The sequence below is a fragment of the Sinohyriopsis cumingii genome, chromosome 6 (genome assembly GCF_028554795.1).
Source record: "Sinohyriopsis cumingii isolate HCF-2022 chromosome 6, ASM2855479v2, whole genome shotgun sequence".
Classification (NCBI taxonomy): Eukaryota; Metazoa; Mollusca; class Bivalvia; order Unionida; family Unionidae; genus Sinohyriopsis; species Sinohyriopsis cumingii.
Window position 1 is genome coordinate 120,834,699 of NC_142966.1, and position 22,724 is coordinate 120,857,422.

Sequence of the window (22,724 nt, forward strand, 5' to 3'; positions counted from 1 at the left end):
GACAATTTGTCTATTTTTACACAAGATTTGGAAGCTATTGTATCAGCACTTATTCCTGCTTCTTGGCAGTAAGGACCAGGAAAATCCATACTCATATTTCTACAAAGAAAATGAAAAAAAGTTTTAGGTACAGTTACAAAAAGCAGCATATTTCATCATCTAACATTGCAGAGCAGTACTTTAATATTTAAGAAACGTCGATCGGTATTCACGTTTTCGTATTCCATTCGTACCATAAATCTTTGTTATTGGTTGAATTTTGTTTATTATTAACATGTTTAAACATCATTTGCATACAATAATTTGGCATTAATTTGTATTTAGAAGCAAGTTTTGAAGAAAAGTAAACTAAAATAAAGCTGAGAAATCTACATGTCAACACGAGGACGATCATTTATGATAAAATTTACTCTATACTTCACAAAATATTTAATAAATAAATAAATAAATATACAAAAGAATTATTTACCGATAAAAAACATTCGAACAGTATAAATAAATCACAGCATTCGTCTTGTGATCGCCAATTTTTCACATCGATGTTATGTTTATCTCGAAACAAATATGGCGACTTTGCCCGCGTGCCTTATGGAGGTCAACTTTGTGAAATGCGTACTTTCAAAATTAAATGCAGGTACTTAAATATTTGTTCTAAAAAACAAATTTGGTATCCAAAGAAAGATTAGAATGTGTATTTTGTAACGATATATTGAAAATTTTAATAAAACGTTCGTAAGTTGAAAAAAAATTAGATATACTTTAGGGACTATTTTCTCAGCACAGGGTCATCATATGCAAATTTTCAAATCACCGTCGGAAACATCATTCATTCCCCATTCAAATGATGAACACCTCATTAATATTCATTAGGTTTTTGTGACCCGCATTTACAAATCAAACACACTGGTGTCAACGTGCGCGCACAGGAAATAGCACTTCACTGAGAGCCGTCAATTTTGATAACTGATTGATAATTACTTGACGATATAGTTATACAATAAAAAGTACATATTAATGAAATTTATATGCTTTTGTAGATAATTTAAAGCCCTTTTAAATAAAGTTTATTTCATAAAAATGTTATTATCAATATTGATTTTAAAGCAAATTTTGTGCACACAGTGCAAGAAAAAGTCGATTTTCGCTGAGTTTACCGATAAGGAATAGGCACTATCTGGGGTTGCTATACTTAACATCTGCTTATGTTGACAATATTACCTTGGTCCGGAGGATGTCGAGATAAATGGATAGTACTGTATTATGACAATGGCTATATTTTTTTAAAATTGGCAGAAAAAATATTGAGGTAGGCGATTTTTTTGGGCGACAACTTTTAGAAGCCAGCACCATCCCTGAGTGTTGGATTGACCTATTTCTGCAAAGCGAATGGCCCATCCAAGTTTTCTGAGGGGCTTCAGATCTTGTACATACCTATATTCCTAATGTTATTGTGAATGGGTAACATGTCCAATGCAGAAAACAATTATTATAGTAAATTATATTTTTTCAAGAAAACTTACTCAATTACATGACTATTAAACCCTCCCAACTTCATCGTGAATGCAAGCAACCTAGTTAATGTACCATTCAGCTGATAACTGGTACCACCTAACAGTGGTTGGAGGGAGGTAACAGGTATGAGTCTTTTCATTTGGTCTTTATGGTATATAGATAGAAAAGATTAATTTTTTATTTTTCAGGAGGGCTGGATTAGGGAAGTAGTGTTTTTTTATATCTAACATTAATGTGAGCAAGTATTCTCATAGGGATGTACTTTCCTAAAAAGAATATTTGCCTTCTCTGCCATTATGACGTGGTTCATTGTTAAAGTTTTATGTAAAAGTTTTTGCATGTAGGTGGGGATATGTTTGGTAGACGATTGCATGGTACAAGTAAGACACTGGTTTTTGTTTTCTGTGGTATCTCTGTTTCTTAAAATGTAAAAGAGGCCTTTTTAGAAATAATGTTGCAGTATGATACCTTTGTTCAAACTAATGCCGTGATATGATCAAGTTATTTTGAAAGTATTGTCAAAATTTTCTCATGAGTAATATTTCAAATGATCAGTTACAGTCATTTTAAAATTTAATAACAGGAAAGTTTTTCTAATTGATTTTTCTAGGTTTCTATCAATGCCTACAATGATCCTGACAGTACCAAATTTATCTTCATGTTAAGTACAAGGGCTGGGGGACTGGGTATCAACCTGGCCACTGCTGATATTGTCATCATCTATGACTCGGACTGGAATCCACAAGTAGATCTTCAAGCTATGGTAAGTTACTGTGTGATAAATGAATGTTTTGCACTGTACCAAACCCTGGATTGTTCTGTGCATGTTTTGCACAATAACAAAACTGGGTTTAGACAATTTTTGGACAAGTTTGTGATGGTGAATTTCTATTCCTTCATTAAGACTGCAAATTGGGGTGCAGATATATTTATATTTTGTGTGGCTATTAGGCTGAGTGAGCTTATGGTATGTCTGTTGTTTGTTGTCCATCAGCATTGACTCCGGAATGAAGAATAAGCCTAATGAGCAAAACTGCATCAGAGGCTTAGTGTGCCAGATGTGAGGATTAGCAGGTCTGAGATATGGCTGAAGTTACTGAAAATTTTAAAATATTAAAACAGCTTCAAAAACAGAATTTCAAATATTCTTTCAGGAAATGCTCTGGTATGAAGGACTTGAAAATGGATACAAATGATCCACCATCAGATATGGCCACTGTTACTAAGAAAAAAAAAGATTAAAATTACTGCTAAAACTGCTAACAACGATTGATCAAAAATAGTACCTAGACATGAAAAGCTTTCACATTTGTACAAATGGTGCCAATACACCTTTAAATATGACTGTCTTGACTAATGATAGAAGAAACTTTCAACAACTTCTCAAACATCCACCCAGCAGAAATTGACGAATCGGACAGAAAGGCATTCTGGCAGGAAGTGTTTTGTTTTTAAAAGCTCTGTATAAATGATCCTGATTGACTATTTACATATGACTGCCATTGCTTGCCAAAGGATAAGCCTTAAAATTATATCTCAACAAAAGCTCTTTGAATTTTTTTGACAAAACATGAAAAGCATTAATTTTTCTAGAAATTATGCTGCTCCAAGTTTAAATATGGCTGTGTTACTAAAACAGTGTTTCCCTTTACCCTCATTTTTGCTTCAGAGACAACAAAATTTTATCCAAGTTTGGTTTTTACTCAGTCTTAAGGGGAATTTTGACACCCAATCTTGTGCCCCTAGGGGATACACTGCTAAAATGACCTTGTTTTTAAAAAAAAAGTCCTCAGAATTTGACTAAATTTGACAGAAATCATCCTGGCCTAAACAGTTTTTAAGCTTTCACAAATGAAGCTGATCTAGTATTTAATATTGCTGCCATTACTAAATTGTAGAAGAATTTTTCATTGATGTCTTTTCATTAAACAGTCAGCTGATTTTGATCAAATTGGAGAGAAAACATTCTGGAATGAAGGACTAGAAAAGGCTGGTCTGCCATACAAAAATGGTAGCTGTTACTAAAATTTAAAAAAACAACTTTAATAAACTGCCAACAGAATTTGACCAACTTCAACTGAAAGAATTCTGAGAAAGAGGCATTTTAAGTATTGGACAGATGATAATAATACACCAACAGATGAGATGAAAATACAAAATTGTTACTTAAATACCATCAAATATGGATGAAAATACAAAGTGGTACTGATACACCATCAAATATGGATGATAATACAAAGTGGTACTGATACACCATCAAATATGGATGAAAATACAAAGTGGTATTGATACACCATCAAATATGGATGAAAATACAGTGGTACTGATACACCATCAAATATGAATGAAAATACAGTGGTACTGATACACCATCAAATAGAGATAAAAATACAAGTGGTACTGATACACCATCAAATAGAGATAAAAATACAAAGTGGTACTAATACACCATCAAATATGAATGAAAATACAGTGGTACTGATACACCATCAAATATGGATAAAAATACAAAGTGGTACTAATACACCATCAAATAGGGATGAAAATACATTTGTACTGATACACCATCAAACAGAGATAAACATACAAAGTGGTACTAATACACCATCAAATATGGATAAAAATACAAAGTGGTACTAATACACCATCAAATATGAATGAAAATACAGTGGTACTAATACACCATCAAATATGGATGAAAAGACAGTGGTACTGATACACCATCAAATATGAATGAAAATACTGGTACTGATACACCATCAAATATGGATAAAAATACAAAGTGGTACTAATACACCATCAAATAGGGATGAAAATACATTTGTACTGATACACCATCAAATATGAATGAAAATACAGTGGTACTGATACACCATCAAATATGGATAAAAATACAAAGTGGTACTAATACACCATCAAATATGAATGAAAATACAGTGGTACTAATACACCATCAAATATGAATGAAAATACAGTGATACTGTTACACCATCAAATAGAGATAAAAATACAAAGTGGTACTAATACACCATCAAATATGGATGAAAAGACAGTGGTACTGATACACCATCAAATATGAATGAAAATACAGTGGTACTGATACACCATCAAACAGAGATAAAAATACAAAGTGGTACTAATACACCATCAAATATGGATGAAAATACAGTGGTACTGATACACCATCAAATATGAATGAAAATACAGTGGTACTAATACACCATCAAATATGGATGAAAATACATTTGTACTGATAACACCATCAAATATGAATGAAAATACAGTGGTACTGATACACCATCAAATATGAATGAAAATACAGTGGTACTAATACACCATCAAATATGGATGAAAATACATTTGTACTGATAACACCATCAAATATGAATGAAAATACAGTGGTACTAATACACCATCAAATATGAATGAAAATACAGTGATACTGTTACACCATCAAATAGAGATAAAAATACAAAGTGGTACTAATACACCATCAAATATGGATGAAAAGACAGTGGTACTGATACACCATCAAATATGAATGAAAATACAGTGGTACTGATACACCATCAAATAGAGATAAAAATACAAAGTGGTACTAATACACAATCAAATAGGGATGAAAATACATTTGTACTGATACACCATCAAATATGAATGAAAATACAGTGGTACTGATACACCATCAAATATGGATAAAAATACAAAGTGGTACTAATACACCATCAAATATGGATAAAAATACAAAGTGGAACTAATACACCATCAAATATGAATGAAAATACAGTGGTACTGATACACCATCAAATAGAGATAAAAATACAAAATGGTACTAATATACCATCAACTATAGATGAAAATACAAAATGGTACTAATATACCATCAAATATGGACGAAAATACAAAATATTTAGAAACTTTGGAATAGTTGCTTTCATATGTTTTCTGCAGCATAGGAAGAAATTTCAGTAGACATCCTGCATATTCAGATTTTGTGGTCATTTAAGTACTTGGGAATATTGTTGACCTGGCAAGTTATACCAAGCCACTTTGATCTCTGAAGGATTAAGAACATGTCTCAAAAGTCTAGTATTTTAATTTTAGGATCGTGCACATCGTATTGGACAGAAGAAACAAGTGCATGTATTTCGTTTCATCACAGAAAACACTGTTGAAGAGAGGATTGTAGAAAGGGCAGAGATGAAGCTTCGCTTGGACAATATTGTGATACAGCAGGGTATGCAAAGATATTGTTAATTATTTGTAAGTCTGATGCTGATGTGCCAGAGACTGATCTGTTTTGGTGAATGTAAAGAATTTGTCACATCAGAAACCTTAAAAGTGTTTTCTCTGGGTTCCAGGTATGTTTTACTGGAACAAGCCTTATTACAATTACTCCAACCTTTGGAAGTATTTTTGTTGTGCAATGAAAATGGTTCAGTAATGCATCTCTTACATTTGTGTTCCTTGTATATTCTGTACATTTATTATGTTGCCCATATTAGTCTCTCAGCTCCCATAATTTATTAATATCATTTTCATTTTGAAGGACAGAATTAATTGATTTCAACAGATTTGGTTTGAAGTATAATACAAAAAGGACTTTGTTCAAGTTAGATTTTTGCCCAGTTTCTCATAAAATTTTCACATTAGTTAAGGCCCCTCTACACAGCATTGACAGGGCATATGTTTCAACCAAATAAATTAGCTTGTGTTTGTTTAAATCAGAAATTGTCGAGTACCTTCAACAAAGTCAGATGTGAGGTTTTTATTACCTTCTTAGGATCAAAGAGACACGATTTCAGAGTTCATACTACTTAGTTATTATCTTGTCTCTTTTTGGAGACATGGTGATACTGATGTCAGCATTTTCTTGCAAGACCATTACTCAAAAACTTCCATTAAGAATTGGATGAAATTTTTTATGCTTAATGTTTAAAGTGAGGCCAGAAGATTTTTGAGGTCACCTCCTAAGATTTATGATTGCTTTGGCATATGTGTCCATGTCTAGACAGCTATGCATCCATTCACACATTAGATTAACTTAAATAACAAAGGTTTTTACTTTCCCTTTTTTTTGTCAAGCTTTCAGGAGGGTTTGACATGCAGAACATGCCCAGCTTCTTGTTACATATCTTGAATAGAATTCATTGCATAGTTTGCAATGATGTAATCTATTGTCATCATTTTATTAATGGAATATTGCATAAGGAGACAGTTGACTTTCATTTTAAACTTTTGAAACCAATGTAGTCACTGGTCAACATTTGGAAACCAGTAAGATCCCATCCACATAATCACATTATGTGTACTCTATTTTCATGTCATGAAAATATACATAATTTTTGCAGTTAATATTAGCTCCTGCATGTTGATCCCCTGGGAACTGGCTTTTTGGGTTAAAACTTTATAAACTGTTCATAGCTCCACCCTTTAATTACATATAAATATTAATTGGCATGAGCTATTTGCAGCCAGCATAGGTTTCCTTGCTCCAGTAGGTCCTGTTCTTGGGTTTAAGTATCAGTATATATACTTGCATGAAAAGGGGAATTCACAGAATGTTGGTAGGCTTTAGAAGAAAAGTTTAGATATAATGTTTTACATAACGCTTTTTATAGTATGATATATATGTCCTTTAAATTTTGTTTTACAAAAAACGTGAAAGTTTGTTTGAATTTAAACTTGTAATTTACTCTTGGCAGGTCGACTTGTTGATGCAGCTAACAACAGACTTGGGAAAGATGAAGTGTTGAGTATGATTCGGCATGGTGCTAGTCATGTCTTTGCCTCCAAAGAAAGTGAGATTACAGATGAAGACATTGATGCTATTATGGCTAAAGGAGAAAAGAGGGTGGGTATTGTTTCTTTCCTTGTTTATAATAGTACAGTTTACTTGTGTGTTGTGCACTATCAATTGAATGCATTGTAGATCCAGATCTGCTATCACATAATGTGCAAGTGGATCAGGGTTCATGCTGTTTCAGAGACTGAAAATTCTGCTTTTCTCCTGACTTGAATCCGATTTTTCTTGATCTATTCCATTTTTTGTTTTATCATCTCCGATCCAGTTGTTTAAAAATGGTCTGTTCGGTCCCATTCCGAAACGACCCTTGTAACGTATTCGTTCCATATATTAGTTAGCCCACGACTCTTGTAATGAGTGTTCTGAATGGTCAAAAGTTTAAATTCATCCAATGAATCAACGTGTAATGGAAACTGATGGCAATGGAAAGAAGAAGCATGCTTGCAGAAAATGGCATCCTGAGTTGTTGAGAGAGACCATGACATGAGAAGTTTACATAAAGGTTTAAAAAATGGGAATGGCTGGAGCAAAAAGTCGACGGAAAGTTAGTTGTTCAGCTTATAAGAAAACTGTATGCCAGAGGACTGGCATTTTTTTTACTTCTGCTGTACGTTAATCACAGGTGGAAGAGTTAGGAATGGCACCTACAAAAGAAGCTGCGTACAGAAAAATTGAAGCTCAGAAGGCATGTGGAAAAAGTGAGTTAATTACTATAAGAAGAAAAATTTCTTGCATGAGAGAACAGATGTAGCTTTCTGTCAGAATATGTGCACTGCATGTTGCCAATACAAGTACCAGCTTGAAAGGAAAAAGGCGCTCATTGAGAAGGAAAAGAAACGATTGCACATAGAGCCCAAAACGGAAGGCTAAACAAATCTTTATGAAAGCCACACAAAGAGCTCGACTGTGATATCAACAGGCTGTGTCCATTGGAGAAAAAGACCAGTGAATGTATGGGATTATTAGTATATAGTTGATGTACTTGGGTCTTTATTTTACAGATTTGTTATGAAAAGAGAGAAGTATAATCTATTTGCTGCATTTATTGGGTGTTTTCATACTATGATAGGAATGCATGTGTTAACCTTGAAAAAATTAATTTCATCCTGGAAAAGACCTGGAAATTTATATTTAGAAAAGCGTAGGAACCAGGAAGAAAATCGAATGCATAATGTAATAATTGGGAGTTCTCTACAAAAATTGGGAGATATTATGAAATCAGGAGGTTGCCGTGGAACGACCCTAAGAATCTGGATTTTTTTCTCCCTCCTGTCATGTGAGTTGACAGGTATGGTGTAAGGTCACTTACATCAAAGCAAACTACAACTCAGTTTTTACAGCATTAGCATAATTTTTTAAGCATTATTTCTGAAACTTCACTATTGTATTTTGGAGATATTATTCATGTTTAGTGCAGTGGTGCCCATGATTTGACTCCAAGGGGATGTACTTCATTCATTGGAATGTACTTCATTCAGCGCATGTTTAAAACTACAATGTACATGCAGTGATGCCATTATGTAAATACATTCAGTAGCCTAATTGAGAGTGTTGAATCAAACCATTTTGTTATTTGTTGTGTTCTCATGCTGTGATCACATTTTAATGAGTTAGGTATTTACAATTTCAAGGAAAAATAAAAACTTAATTACTGGTGGACTGATATAAAATGTCCAATGCAGTAATGCATAAACAAACAATAATTGAGTCAAAAGGGAGAGGTAGTGTTACAGCAACTCGCGAATGCTCAATTTGTCATTGTTCGATCAAGTTATAAACAAATCTAAATTAGACACAAACAGTAAGAAAACAGAAAATTAAATTAAATAATTTTGAATCAAGTTTATACCATGTTTTAAAATAATCATAGATTCCAACCCGAGAGAAGTATATGTGTAATTTATGTAATATAAGTTTGCCTAAATAAGTGCATTTAGAACTTACTGAGTGCATCTTATGATGTCACAAAGTTGTGGGTTGGCTTATACACAGGTCATGCACTTTTTAGTGTTTATACCTATTCATTTGGGTGGGGTCAGTGTATTTGCAAATGGGCTTATACGCGAGTATATATGGTAAGAAATTATAGTAGTTTGACAGCTACTTCTGCTAACAATTGATGGGTCCATAGCAAAAAATAAATTGGTCTCTGTCCTCGGATCAATAATTCTCAAGCCCGATGTTTACTACATTAATCCATTGTTGCATTATAAGTTGGTAGATCCGAGTTGATGATCCTTGCAGTGGGACACATTGTACAAGAGCAAAAAAGATATCCAATAGAAGTGTGAATTACATGTGTGATAGAAAAGTAACTTCTTTAATTCTTATAAACTGTCTTTTTCAAACATATATGCAAGAAAAGAGTATGATTTCTAATCTTTTAGTGTTTAACTGTTGAGGTTTTAAGTGCCATTCACTCTACGTGATGGAAATGAATAATTAGGTTGAATTACACAAGATTTCCTTCATACGAGTTTACTTTATTTGGGTACGTCTGAAAGGGTACAGCAGACTAACCTTAATTGTGTTGGCTTTTACTTGTTACATTCTATTGGAACTTCAGTTATATTTTGCATTTATTTTCAGCTTTTGTTTGTGTGTGTCTCCATTAGCAAATACATTTCACCAAGTACAGTGGCAGTTCAGTTGCATCCGATTGGCCATTAGTGTTTTGCTTTTAACTTTTGTTACTTACATTTTTAACATGTTTAATTTGGGATGAGAGTTGAGCTGGGTATCAGTGTATTTGGATACATCTAGTTTCTGGCTAAGATACAGGTACCTTGTTTCTGCCAGCCTCATTAAAATTATGTTTATTTTATTATTATTTTTAAAGATGTGTACATTTAGGCTTCAGCTTTCAAGATCTTTACCGTTATTATATATTTGATAATGGGATATTGAAATTTATACTGTCAGAAATTTTGATTCACAGCACTGGATATAATAGTGATAATGTTAACTCCACCTTGATTTTCGTGGAATGCTTTGATCAAGAAACTCAAAATCAAAGTCCCAAAGTCTGTAACTTTAATTGCAATAAAGCTAGCATCAAAGAACCTGAGTTAGTCTGAATTTTAATTGCAATACAGATAGCATCAGAGAACCTCAGAGAGTCTGAATTTTAATTGCAATACAGATAGCATCAGAGAACCTTTTGAAAGACTGTAACATTGATTGCAATAAAGCTAGGATCACAGAACCTTTGAATGTTCATAACTTGAATTACAAAAGGGTAGCATCACAGAACTTTCAAAAGTCTATAAGTTAAATTACAATAACACTAACATCACAGAAGATTTAAACAAATCTTTACCTTAAATTACAATAAAGCTACCATAGAACCATCTGATTTTTCTTCATTTATAAATTATTTTTTTATATCTACTGAAAAATGTTGATATCCTTTATAATATAATTACTACCTTTATTAGCATCATGATGCTGCATAAGAAAATAATCATTTGTCACAAGGGGGGGAGGGGGGCTATACTTAACATCATCACAGAGCAATACCATAGAATAATGCAAAATCCTCAACATTATCTAATAAATAGAATCATAAACTCATTTTCAATTGACATAAAATATATGTAACTTGATACATGCAGTTTTTAGCATGCACAACTCAATTTGTTTAATAAATTTCATATAAAGTGGGTAACATTCTCCATTTAATATATCGTTAATTTATGTATTTACAGACTGAGGAGATACGACAAAAGATGGAGTCACTTGGAGAAAGCAGTCTGCGGGGATTTTCTTTGGACACCCATGAAAGTGTATACCAGTTTGAAGGAGAAGACTACAGAGAGAAACAAAAACTGACTGGTATCGGTCATTGGATTGAGCCACCAAAGAGAGAACGTAAAGCCAACTATGCTGTGGATGCATACTTTAGAGAAGCTCTTCGGATGAATGAACCTAAAGCCCCTAAGGTAAAACCTTGTTTTATCCCACTGCTCATCCTTCAGTAACAGTAAACAATTTTTATCACTGACAGAAAGTTGCATGTGTTGTCCACATATTGATTGTGCTCTATTCCAATTTTATCTGGAATTCTTACAAACATCTGCTCTTTGAAGGAAATAAAACGTGATAAACTAATTCCCATTTGAAAACAGAGCATGTGTAGCACATATCTATCTTCTACCTCAGTTGCTATATTTCATTGAATCTTTGGTGTAACATTATATACCATGAATGTGTACTCTGAAATGCTAGTTGTCTGTCTTGCTTGCATAAGCCCGAAGATACAGTATTATAACTATATTCAGAGAGTACATTTCAGAAGGGGGGTTCTTTTGCTGGTATAACTTGGTTACCATGTAGACATGGTCTCTCTGCATGATGAATCTGGCATTTTCCAGGTTGCTTTGACAATGACAAGTTTCTGGTTGTCCTTGGAGTAAGTGTGTTAATTATATGGCCTTCAGTTAAATTTTTTTTTTTACATGACTTATTTAATATTTGTGACATTTTTGTACCACAATATTAAAAAGGGGATTTTTGTTGGTGTTTTATGTCTAATGGACCTCTGATGTCTTCAGCATGTAGGCTGCGAGATTTGTGTTGTCATATGGCTAGCAATGCAAATGGCGATTACCAGGTCAGATTTTTATCTAACTTGGCAACTTTTCTTATGGAAATACTACATATAGCAGAATGGCTGAAAAGAATTTTCGGCATCAAAGTGACAATTGTAAGTATGCTTTCTAAAATTTATTTCAGTCCATTTAAATGAAAATGTACTGAAACGTTTTAAAAATTATCTTTGAGAAATGCTCATTACTGTATTACAATATTTGTTTTCTCCACAGGCACCAAGGCCTCCCAAACAACCCAGTGTACAGGACTTCCAATTCTTTCCACCACGGCTGTTTGAAATCCTGGATAAAGAAATCTACTTCTACAGGAAAAGTATAGGTTACAAGGTAAGACAGACAATAATTAGTCTGTTAGCCCCAGCTAGTCTTAATTTTTACTGCTCTGGTGCCCCAGTGGTTAGAGCATCCACCTCAGATGTGGGAGGTCATGGGTTTGAGCCTCAGTCGAGTCATACCAAAGACTTAAAAAAATGGTACTAACAGCTGCCTCGCTTGGCGCTCAGCATTAAGAGGTTAGTGTTAGGACTGGATGGCCTGGTGTCAGAATAATGTGACTTGGTGGGACATCATGCTACATGTCTGCGGCATGATGCCTACAGTGCTAGACATCACTATAAACTGCCACTCTGCAGGCATCATAGCGATATGACAAAAATGTTAAAGCTACATTAAAAATCCAAATCACACACACACACACACAGTCCTTATTTTCATATTGCCTACATGTCTTTACTCTTGTCATAGTCTTGGTTGTTATTGTCTTTTACCAGGTACAGTTTGTATCACTGTGGTCTTTCTAAAATTAATAACAAAGTTTACATTCAATGGCATTTCAGATAAGTTTTATATGTAAAGGGAGGCAACTCAGATTTATGCATATGATTTGACCTGAGTTTGTTCCACTGATGGTAATACATTGCTGCCAACCCTCATGATTTTGGCTTGAATTTCACGACATTTTCAGCGATCCTCGGATTTGCGCCACAAGCAAAAAATTTAAGAATTCTTCAATTCTCAATTATTTTAAATCTTTAATAAAATAACCGATTTCCCATTAAGTGCTAGTCATGATATTTGCAGTTGCCGAAATGGTCTGGTACTGCTGGTCGCGATATTAATAGAACTACAGCCGATTGGTACAGTTGGCCCGGTAGCAAGCATTTTAGCCTATTTTGATCTATATGTATAAGCATAGCTGCCAACCCTCACGAGTTTGGTGTGAATTTCACGACTTTTTCAGCGATTCACGGATTCACGCCGTAAGCCAAAAATTCACGAATTCTCCAATCCTCAATTATTTTAATCTTTAATAACCGATTTCCTGTTAAGCGCTAGTCATGATATTCACAGTTGCCGAAACGGTCCGGTACTGCTGGTCGCAATATTAGTAGATCTACAGCCGATTAGTACAGTTCGCCCGGTAGCAAGCATTTTAGCCTATTTTAATCTATATGTATAAGAGTAGTTTTACAAATGCTTTTGAGAGAAACTGGGGCCTAACTGGAATTTTGCTCCGCGCATGCGTCACCAACAATGATTTGAGTTACCGTTCAGCATCGCATGTAAATCTTGAAAATGTCTTCACCACCAAGAAAAAAGGAATGTATTACTCAAAAAGTGAAGTTTAATTTGGAATATATCAAAAATTGGCCGTGCATTCAGACATTAAACATTGATATTCATCATGCTTTTTGCACTCAGTGTGCCGTCGCAGAGACGATGTGAAGAAGCACATCCATTGCAAAATAACACGTAGAAGTTGGGAAAATTAAGAATTCGCAGATTTCAGCTCTGGAATATTTTAAAAAATTGGTGGAAGAAATGCAGGCTACCAACGCTGAAGCATTATTTGTGAGTTTTCTTGTCGAACACAATCTACCTTTATCAACTGGAGACCATGCTAAACATTTGTTCTGACAAATGTTGCCGGACTCAAAAATCGCTTCCAAATTTTCCTGTGGAAGAACCAAAAGTGCTGCAGCTCCTGTGCATTCCTCACAGCAAGAGAGACAGTGAAAAAGTATTTTCTCTAGTGAGGAAAAATAAGACAGACTTTAGGGACTCCTTAGGTGCAGAAAATTTGTCAGCAATTTTAGTCACCAAGATCAACCAGCAGGCAAGAAGTCTGAACTGTTTTGAAAGCAAATTTACAATCAAGCAGTTGAGGAAGTTCAAGTCTGCCGCAGTATCATGTCTTGATAAATAACCACAAGAACAAGTGAAGTTTATGAATACCAAAATACATAGAAATGCAGATATATTTCTGATTATATGTAGTGTTTTAGTTTTATATTGCAGTCTTGATATAGTGTAGTATTGACAGTCAGAGTGGATGGAGTTATTGTCATGGTATTTTTCACTAATTCTTGTCCATATTCACTAAATTTTGTCCCTATTTTCACATATTGCGAGCCTGGAAGGTTGGCAGCTGTGGTAATACATGAAACAGGAGAAAATGCTTTTAAAAGAAATCGCCATGATAATTTCTTAAAAGGTATTTAACATTCTTTAGTAATATACATGTATAAAGAAAGGATAATGAAGCAAAAAACATTTCAAAGCTCACTTAGAGCAGTATATTTACAGTATATATAAAAAAATGACCATAAATAGCATATCAGGAATTATGTTCTGTCAGTTCTTATGTTCCTTAGTATTGTCAATACTTTGATATGATCTATTGTGTTTAGTCTGCCTTTGTTGTCAAATGGATGAATTGAATGAAAGATAGCCTGGCACATTTATATTAAGATTTTAAGTTTTGTTTAAATTGTATACAGGAAACCAGACTAGAATATGGTTGCAGATGAGATGGCTCCACAGAACCCTTGCATTGACAGAGATTTTACTGCTATGATTTTACTTTAGTTTCTTTGAATATTTCACAAAATACGAGCTGCGATCGAAGATTTAGATTTTTAAGCAGTCTTTTTCTTATAATAATAATAATAATAATGATAATAAAAAAAACTTTATTTAATAAAGGTAAATAAGGTACAATATACAATTTCCCCTGATGCATTCAGGATTAATAAAACAATTAAGAATGCAGTTCCAAGAATCTATGACATTCATGTATCATGACATACCAGTAGAAGCAGTGTCTTATCATTTTATCTGTATAGAGGCTGCATACCAGTTTTACTAATTTATGGAGCACTTGAAATCGCTATTTTGCACTAAATTCTTCCCAATTTATGCTTTGTTGAAGATGCTTGTGAATCTCATGAGTTCTTGTGAGGAGCTATTGAAGTAAAGTGAACAGATTTATGATCACTAATGAACAGACTAGATGGTCTTAATCGCAATCAGGGTATGCACTGTCACCTTGCATTGGTCAAATCATGCCAAAAAATTGCTGTTGCTACATTGTGTGGTGGGTTCAGATGATTGATGCTAAAAATAATAATATGTATACTATGTGAGTTTCTTTAAAACGTGATATTAGGCTCCTGTTGGTATTGATATGGCAGACACTACACACAAATGACTAAAATTAAGGATTGGAATTCTGTAAACTAACAGATTTGTACTGGCAAAAAATTGCTGAGATTTTTTTTTAAATCCCAGGTTCCCAAGAATCCAGATTATGGTGCAGATGCTGACAGAATTCGGAAGGAGGAGCAGCAGAAAATTGATGAGTCTGAGCCTCTAATAGAAGAGGAGATCCAGGAAAAGGACGATTTGCTCAAACAGGTACAATGGAGATATAATGTGGCTCATCAGAACCATTAAATAGGAAAAGGCTATATTATAGTCTAGTATGTTCTGTAGCATCACTCTTAATGAAGAGAATAAAACATGTTTTGTACAAAATATATACCAGTAAATAATGATTGGAGAATTCATGGGAGTGCTATACTCATTGGACAAACAAGGTAACCTGTAAATATACTAAGTCAAATTTTGGTGTGTTAATCTTGCATGCTTTAACAACTGGCAGTGAGTTACTACTGGTATATGGAATTGTACAGAGCTCGTCCATTAGCATTTGAGGATTGGTAAAATCAAGTGGAGAGCATATGTTGTCAATGTTCATGGTTACTAATAACATCTTTGAGTCAGCTTTAGAACCTGGTCTGCCTCATATAGTATTAGACCCAATAAAAAACCATATCTCATATAGTATTAGACCCAATCAAAAACCATACCTCATATAGTATTAGACCCAATCAAAAACCATACCTCATAGACCCAATCAAGGACCATATCTCATAAAGTATTAGACCCAATCAAGGACCATACCTCATAAAGTATTAGACCCAATCAGAAACCATGCCTCATAAAGTTTTCGATTCAATCATGGACCATACCTCATAAAGTATTAGACCCAATCAAAAACCATGCCTCATAAAGTATTAGACCCAATCAAGGACCATATCTCATAAAGTATTAGACCCAATCAAAAACCATGCCTCATAAAGTATTAGACCCAATCAAGGACCATACCTCATAAAGTATTAGACCCAATCAAAAACAATATCTCATAAAGTATTAGACCCAATCAAAAACCATGCCTCATAAAGTTTTAGACCCAATCAAAGACCATAATTCATAAAGTATTAGACCCAATCCAGACCTGCCAACTCTTATAATTTTGCCATAAGTCTTTAAAAAGTTACCCTTAAAATACTAGCAAAAACTACAGAAAAGTGATTGTTGCCGCAAAATCCGGATAATTGGTTCATCCATGTTTTATTTGGATCCGGGTTTCTTCTTAGGGCTGTTCCAGTAAAACATATATATCCCCCCCCCCCCCCCCCCCGGGACGGCACTTAAAAAAAATTCTATAGGAGGTTGTGTTTCAAACTATTTTGATTCTGACAGTGGAAGGTTGGTTAGGAAAATCACTTCTATTGTGGGTTGTGTTAACAAAATGAGAAATCGCTGGTGGGGTTGTCAGAATAAAAAAAACGAATATATATTTAAAATCGCATCTAACCCCCTCCTAGCCGTCTAATGTGAATAAAACACTGGGTCAGAACACGTAATTTGTACAAATTCACGTACTTATAAAACAGTGATACCCGTTCAGCAAATTATGTCAATGTCGTGGATATAAAAAATGTGCTTTGCACAGTATGCAATTTTTATTAAACTTTTAACTTTAAAAGGTTATTTTGCGACATAATTCGCGCTGCTGCAGCTGTCTCACGGCTTTTGATGCAACATCCAGATATCTGGATACTTCAGTTCGATATAAATGGCTGTTAAACTAATTTTGATTGGTTCACTGGGCCCTGGAACAAGCATTTTATGGTAGTTTTAGCCTTACTTTCATCACTGAAGTTTTATAAATGCATGTTTCGAATAAGGGCTACAAAGGAAACCAAAATGGCTGAATCACAACATGGTTTGTCTTCAGACGACGTTTTCAGTCGGCAAATACTGGCTGGTGATAGCTATGATGACGATGAATTTCATGTATATCAGTCTATTGGATGTTGGGAAAATGTAACTGGAAATACCAGTGTGTGATTTTGAGCCCAAAATTGATGTTGAGTGCGAGTCTGATGTATGTGTTGGATGGACAATATGCTGGTTATATTTATTTTAGATACCCATGTCTTAACAAGCAGACTATAGGAATGTTGGACTTAAAAACAGCATTATAGAAGAGACAAATCTGGCATAAGAGGTCATGTGCACTGCTTACTCCACTACACTCGGAATTGAGAACAATAATGAAAGCTAAAGTTGTTTATTTGATGTACTGTTATAAATGACCACATGTACATATCTTAGTCTTTTTGCCTCTGAATCCATGCACCGTAAAAATCAATAGATTTTCCCATCCAGCTGCCAGTCAAAGCTTTTGATCTTGCTGCCCAGCTATTGCAGCATGTTCTTTTGATGTACTCTTATAATGGTGACATGTATGGGGTGGGTGGGGTTTTCAGCCACTAAATTCTGTCATTGTAAATATCAGCACAGCTATTGATCAACACATTTTCCCAATAAGCCGGTGGCTAAAGCAGGACTGGCAGGTCTTTGAATTATGCTGCCCACCTATTACATGCATACGGACGACTCTTGCCAAAGTGATTTTCTGTGTCCCTAATAAAAAAATTGGCATCCAAATACACGTGATTAAGCATTTCCGAGACCTCTGATTTTCACTAACATGAACTCTGCTGCTGCTTTGCTGCCTCTTATGACAAATTTTTTCTCTTCCATAATGCCGTATCACTGCTTTAAAAGTACGCAAATTTGTACAAATTATGTGTACTGGCATCATTTTCTGGCCCAATGTTTTATTCATGTTAGACCACTAGGAGGTGGTTAAATGTGATTTTAAATATATATTTGGGGGTTTTTTTTCTTCTGACAGCCCCACTCGCGATTTCTCATTTTGTTAACACAACCCCACAACAGAAGTGATTTTCCTAACCAACCTTCCACTGTCAGAATCAAAATAGTTTGAAACACGACCTCCTACAGAAGTTTTTTTGAAGTGCCGTCCTGGGGGTGGGTGGGGATATGTTTTACTGGAACAGCCCTAATTGAAATGACCTGTTTGCTGTGAGATGTGATAATGGGTCAGCTGAGGTCTTAGATTGTTTTATAGAGAGTGGCTTATATAGAAAAAAATGCTTCATTAAAACGTTGTACTATTTTATGCGGCTTTTTTGTTTGTTTTTGTTTTGCATGATTTTTGTTGACTTTTGTTCAAAAATCAGATGACTCACTATTCCCATGGATTTTAGGACCTTGTCTTTAGTATTATATAAACAAGGTCATTGGTACTATGTATATCCGGTAATTATCACATACAAAAACCCATGCAAAGCAGTGAATATTGATGTAATTGTTGAGCCAGTTCAGTTTGTTCAACAAGACAGTTCATCATTTGAGAACAGTTATCAGTGACTGATGATTATATGTCACTATGCTGTAAACTAGTTCCTGGCGATGTTCACTCTTGCATCAGTACTTCATAATCTGCTTCAGGGACATTTGATTAAAGAGAATCGTGTTTGGGAGTGAGAATTTTCTTACTATTTTCATATGAACTCTGTGAATCAAAGTACCCTGGCATATCATTTTTTTAAAGTGCCTTCCCCGGGTACCATGTTAGTTTTAATGGAACAGCTCTGAGAAACACAGGATTGGAAAAACCAGGTCCACTTTACAGTCAGATGGACTAGAATAAATACATGTCATTGAGGATTTCAAAAAGTTATTTCCCAAAAGACTTATACATTGTGGATACAAATTATGATCCATTATAATCAAAGAAAAGGTAACATCAGAATCATTTGTGAACAAATTTGTTTGGCTTTATAAAATTATTTTATGGTGAAAGTACTTAAGCTTTGTCCTAGCTTTCATGTAACGAGTGAGATGTACATTTACACTAGGACTTAAAATTAACAAAAATGTTCCATATGCACTGTCAAAAGTATTTCTCATTTATTTTCATGAATTTCAGTCAGACATATTAATCCTTTTTGAATGTAAAAACTGAATCAGATGTAAATATAGTTAGTCTGTGTTATTTAATGTTTGCAAATATATGCCAAGTCATGAGGGAAGTCGTTGAACCTGATAGCCTAAAGTCATTACTGAATGCACCAACAAAATTTGTTACACATCATCTGTGCATTATTGCAATTTTTACATGAATATTGCTAAGTATGTTCAACAATAAATACAACATATGACTTTTGAAATTCAGGTTCCTTTGTTCAGGGCAATTAATACACACATGTGATTTGACTTTATCTCGTCTTTTTCACTAAATATTCATCTGTCAGTAAATTACATCTTCATTGACTGTTTACAAATTTATAAAAAGACGTGTCCATCATAACCTCTAATTGTCTGACACACATGAGAGACTGCCCTTGAATAGTGAGATGCATTTTAAAAAATGGTCCTTGCACTGCATGTACATTTTCTATATTTTGGTACTGTATATTTCATAAAATGCACATCAGACTTTACCAAAATATCCTTGATCTTGTAGGAATTAAAAATCAAAACCATACACACCCAACAAGTGAATTTCCCATATCTGAGTAAACACTAGTCACACAAATGCACATCACAATGGACACAACCAGCTTCATTATCAATAACAGAACAAAATGCATGTTGTATATATAACACAGGTAGATATTTCCATGTATATTTTCATTTATAACCGCTTTGATAACATTAAAAACAAAAATTATTCATAACACACTTTAAAATTCTATCAAGCTTATAATGCATCTTGTTTAAATGATAAAATATCAGTATGTTGTTCATTTTGTCAGCCACACTTCTGAGCATAGCTTTGTTCACTTGTCATTTTCTTTTTCAGGGCTTTACAAACTGGAGTAAGAGGGATTTTAACCAGTTCATAAAGGCCAATGAAAAGTATGGCAGGGATGATCTGGAAAGTATATCTAGAGAAGTGGAAGGCAAAACTCCTGAAGAGGTATGTAGTCATTAACAAACAATTGGGTGGGGTGGGGTGTTGATTAGTAATAGCATCAGTTTAACTAAATTACATGCCCAGTCTGCAGAGGAAAGTTGGGTTACAGAGGAGTCTTTTCAGTCAAGTTATATTGTGCCCAGATTTCCGAAATCAGCTAGTATTATCTGAGCCTGTTCACTTTTGTCTAAGTTAAAGATGATCACATTTGAAATGTTATATAACAATTTGTGCTACTTATATAGAAACTTTTCCAAATAAGGAAATTCAGTTACAGCAATCATGCTGGTTTTTCCCCCCAAAAAGTTTCCTTGACTAATTTACAGCAGGTCATAAATCCCAGAGAAATAGAAAATAAATAAACTGGATTTTTCAAGTTTTTTTGTAGTCACTTCCACAGCTTAATCAGAACATATTTTAAAAAAAAACAACCTGTGTGCATGAGTCTTCTTGGTGTTAGCATGTTAAAACAGTTTTCAAATTTTCAAATGCATTAGAAGACTGAATTGCATTTGTTTTCATGTAACTTTCTAATGGCATTAATTATCTTGTACAGGTGATGGAGTATTCAACAGTTTTCTGGGAGCGATGCAATGAACTTCAAGACATTGAGAGGATCATGGCTCAGATTGAGAGAGGAGAGGCCAAAATTCAGCGACGAATCAGCATCAAGAAGGCTTTGGATGCAAAAATGGCCAGGTACAGAGCTCCATTCCATCAGTTGAGGATACAGTACGGGACCAACAAAGGGAAAAACTACACAGAAGAGGAGGACAGATTCTTGATCTGTATGTTGCATAAGCTTGGATTTGACAAGGAGAATGTGTATGATGAACTAAGAACTGCTGTCAGACAAGCTCCTCAATTCAGATTTGATTGGTTCATCAAATCCAGGACAGCTATGGTTAGTAAAATATAGTGTTGACAGTTTTGAGTTGCAAATAAAACGAGAAAAAAATTCTAGTCAAGAGATCATCACATTAAATTTTCGGTCAGAACACAAGTGTAAGTGTGAAATTTATACATTGACCTGGAAACTTAGTAATGAAATTTATTTGTCAGTGATATCTTGATGTTGATTGTACTTTGAACAGTAATTCCATCCTGATAGCACTGCATATATAAACCTGTTTAGATGTTGAAGATGAACTAATTTCCATATAGCTTACAAGCCTAAATACATACAAGCATGCACACAAGTCTAAAATGGAACATCTTACTTTCTATAGGAGTTACAAAGGAGGTGCAATACCCTGATCACCTTGATTGAGAGAGAAAACATGGAATTGGAAGAAAGAGAGAAGGCAGAAAGAAAAAAGAAGGGACCAAGAGGAAGTATTACAAAGGTAATGATGAAAATAATTTCAAAGTATATATTCTACCTTGCTAAAGAAACCCGACAGGTACAAGTAGTAAAAACATAGATTCTACATATAGCAGACTATTGGATTATTCAGAGTCTGAGGGGATAGAAGAAAACTTTGCATATTACTTGGGATTGAATAACTGAAGGCTATGATGGTGCAAGAGTACATCAAGTCAAATACATTTCTTTTCCTACATAACGCTGTTTAAATTAGCTCTTCTTGGTTTTGTTGGAAAAAAGTTTAACAGATGAAACCCATACTTTATGTACCTGTATATTCCACAGAAATAAAACTAAAGTACCATTTTAGCTGTACTTTTATTGTTCCCTTGTTACCACTTATCTTGGAAGCCATTTCATTGGTTCCCTCATTGCCTTTGTACCTCTTTCATTTTCCATGGCTTGGTGATTTAGATATAGTGTAGTAACCAAAGTGGCTTCCTATAAAAAATAAAAAAAATTGAAAATACATGTGCAGTTGTTTGTAGCTTTCTAAGGGTTTATATCATTTTTGACTTTCTTAGGTCAAACCTATTTTAAATAAACTTATTGCCATTAAATGAATTAATAACTGGGTTGTCAGAAGGCAATTCATTTATTGGATTAGCAACAAACAATAACGGGGCCCCGAGTGGCCGAGTGGTCTAAAGTGCTCTCCGTTATGGATCACTGCCATCTCACCTCTGTCTGCGTGGGTTCAAGTCTCGGATTCAGCCAATGTGGGTATGTGAGAAAGCTTGCCAGTAGCTTCTCTTGGGTCGGTGGTTCTTTCCGGGGTTTTCCCGGGTTCTTCCTCCATCATTAATACTGGCTGCCATGTATAGCCTATCGTGTGCTGAAAATGGCATTAAACCCTACAACAACAACAACAACAAACAATAACATAACCTGCTTTTCAATTAATCACAGGGTTCACACACTACCAGGAAATCAGGAAAAAGTTGGGAGAAATGATAATTTTTTTCCCGACCATGATAAGTCCTGGAATTTTGCAAATATTGATGAAAG

The 22,724-nt window shown here is 34.4% G+C and overlaps 1 protein-coding gene across 2 annotated transcripts in view; it reads left to right on the forward strand.

The window, feature by feature from the left end:
- The window catches only part of LOC149797849 (SWI/SNF-related matrix-associated actin-dependent regulator of chromatin subfamily A member 5-like), a 120,487-nt gene that overhangs the window by 92,134 nt on the left and 5,629 nt on the right, over window positions 1-22,724 (forward strand). For both annotated transcript variants that reach the window (XM_089962858.1, XM_089962859.1), the window contains 9 exons: window positions 2,123-2,275; window positions 5,617-5,749; window positions 7,218-7,366; window positions 11,026-11,259; window positions 12,142-12,255; window positions 15,499-15,624; window positions 20,237-20,353; window positions 20,907-21,254; window positions 21,580-21,696. In XM_089962858.1, the coding sequence (XP_089818984.1) occupies window positions 2,123-2,275; window positions 5,617-5,749; window positions 7,218-7,366; window positions 11,026-11,259; window positions 12,142-12,255; window positions 15,499-15,624; window positions 20,237-20,353; window positions 20,907-21,254; window positions 21,580-21,696 (1,491 nt within the window). The remainder of the gene's footprint in view (window positions 1-2,122; window positions 2,276-5,616; window positions 5,750-7,217; window positions 7,367-11,025; window positions 11,260-12,141; window positions 12,256-15,498; window positions 15,625-20,236; window positions 20,354-20,906; window positions 21,255-21,579; window positions 21,697-22,724) is intronic.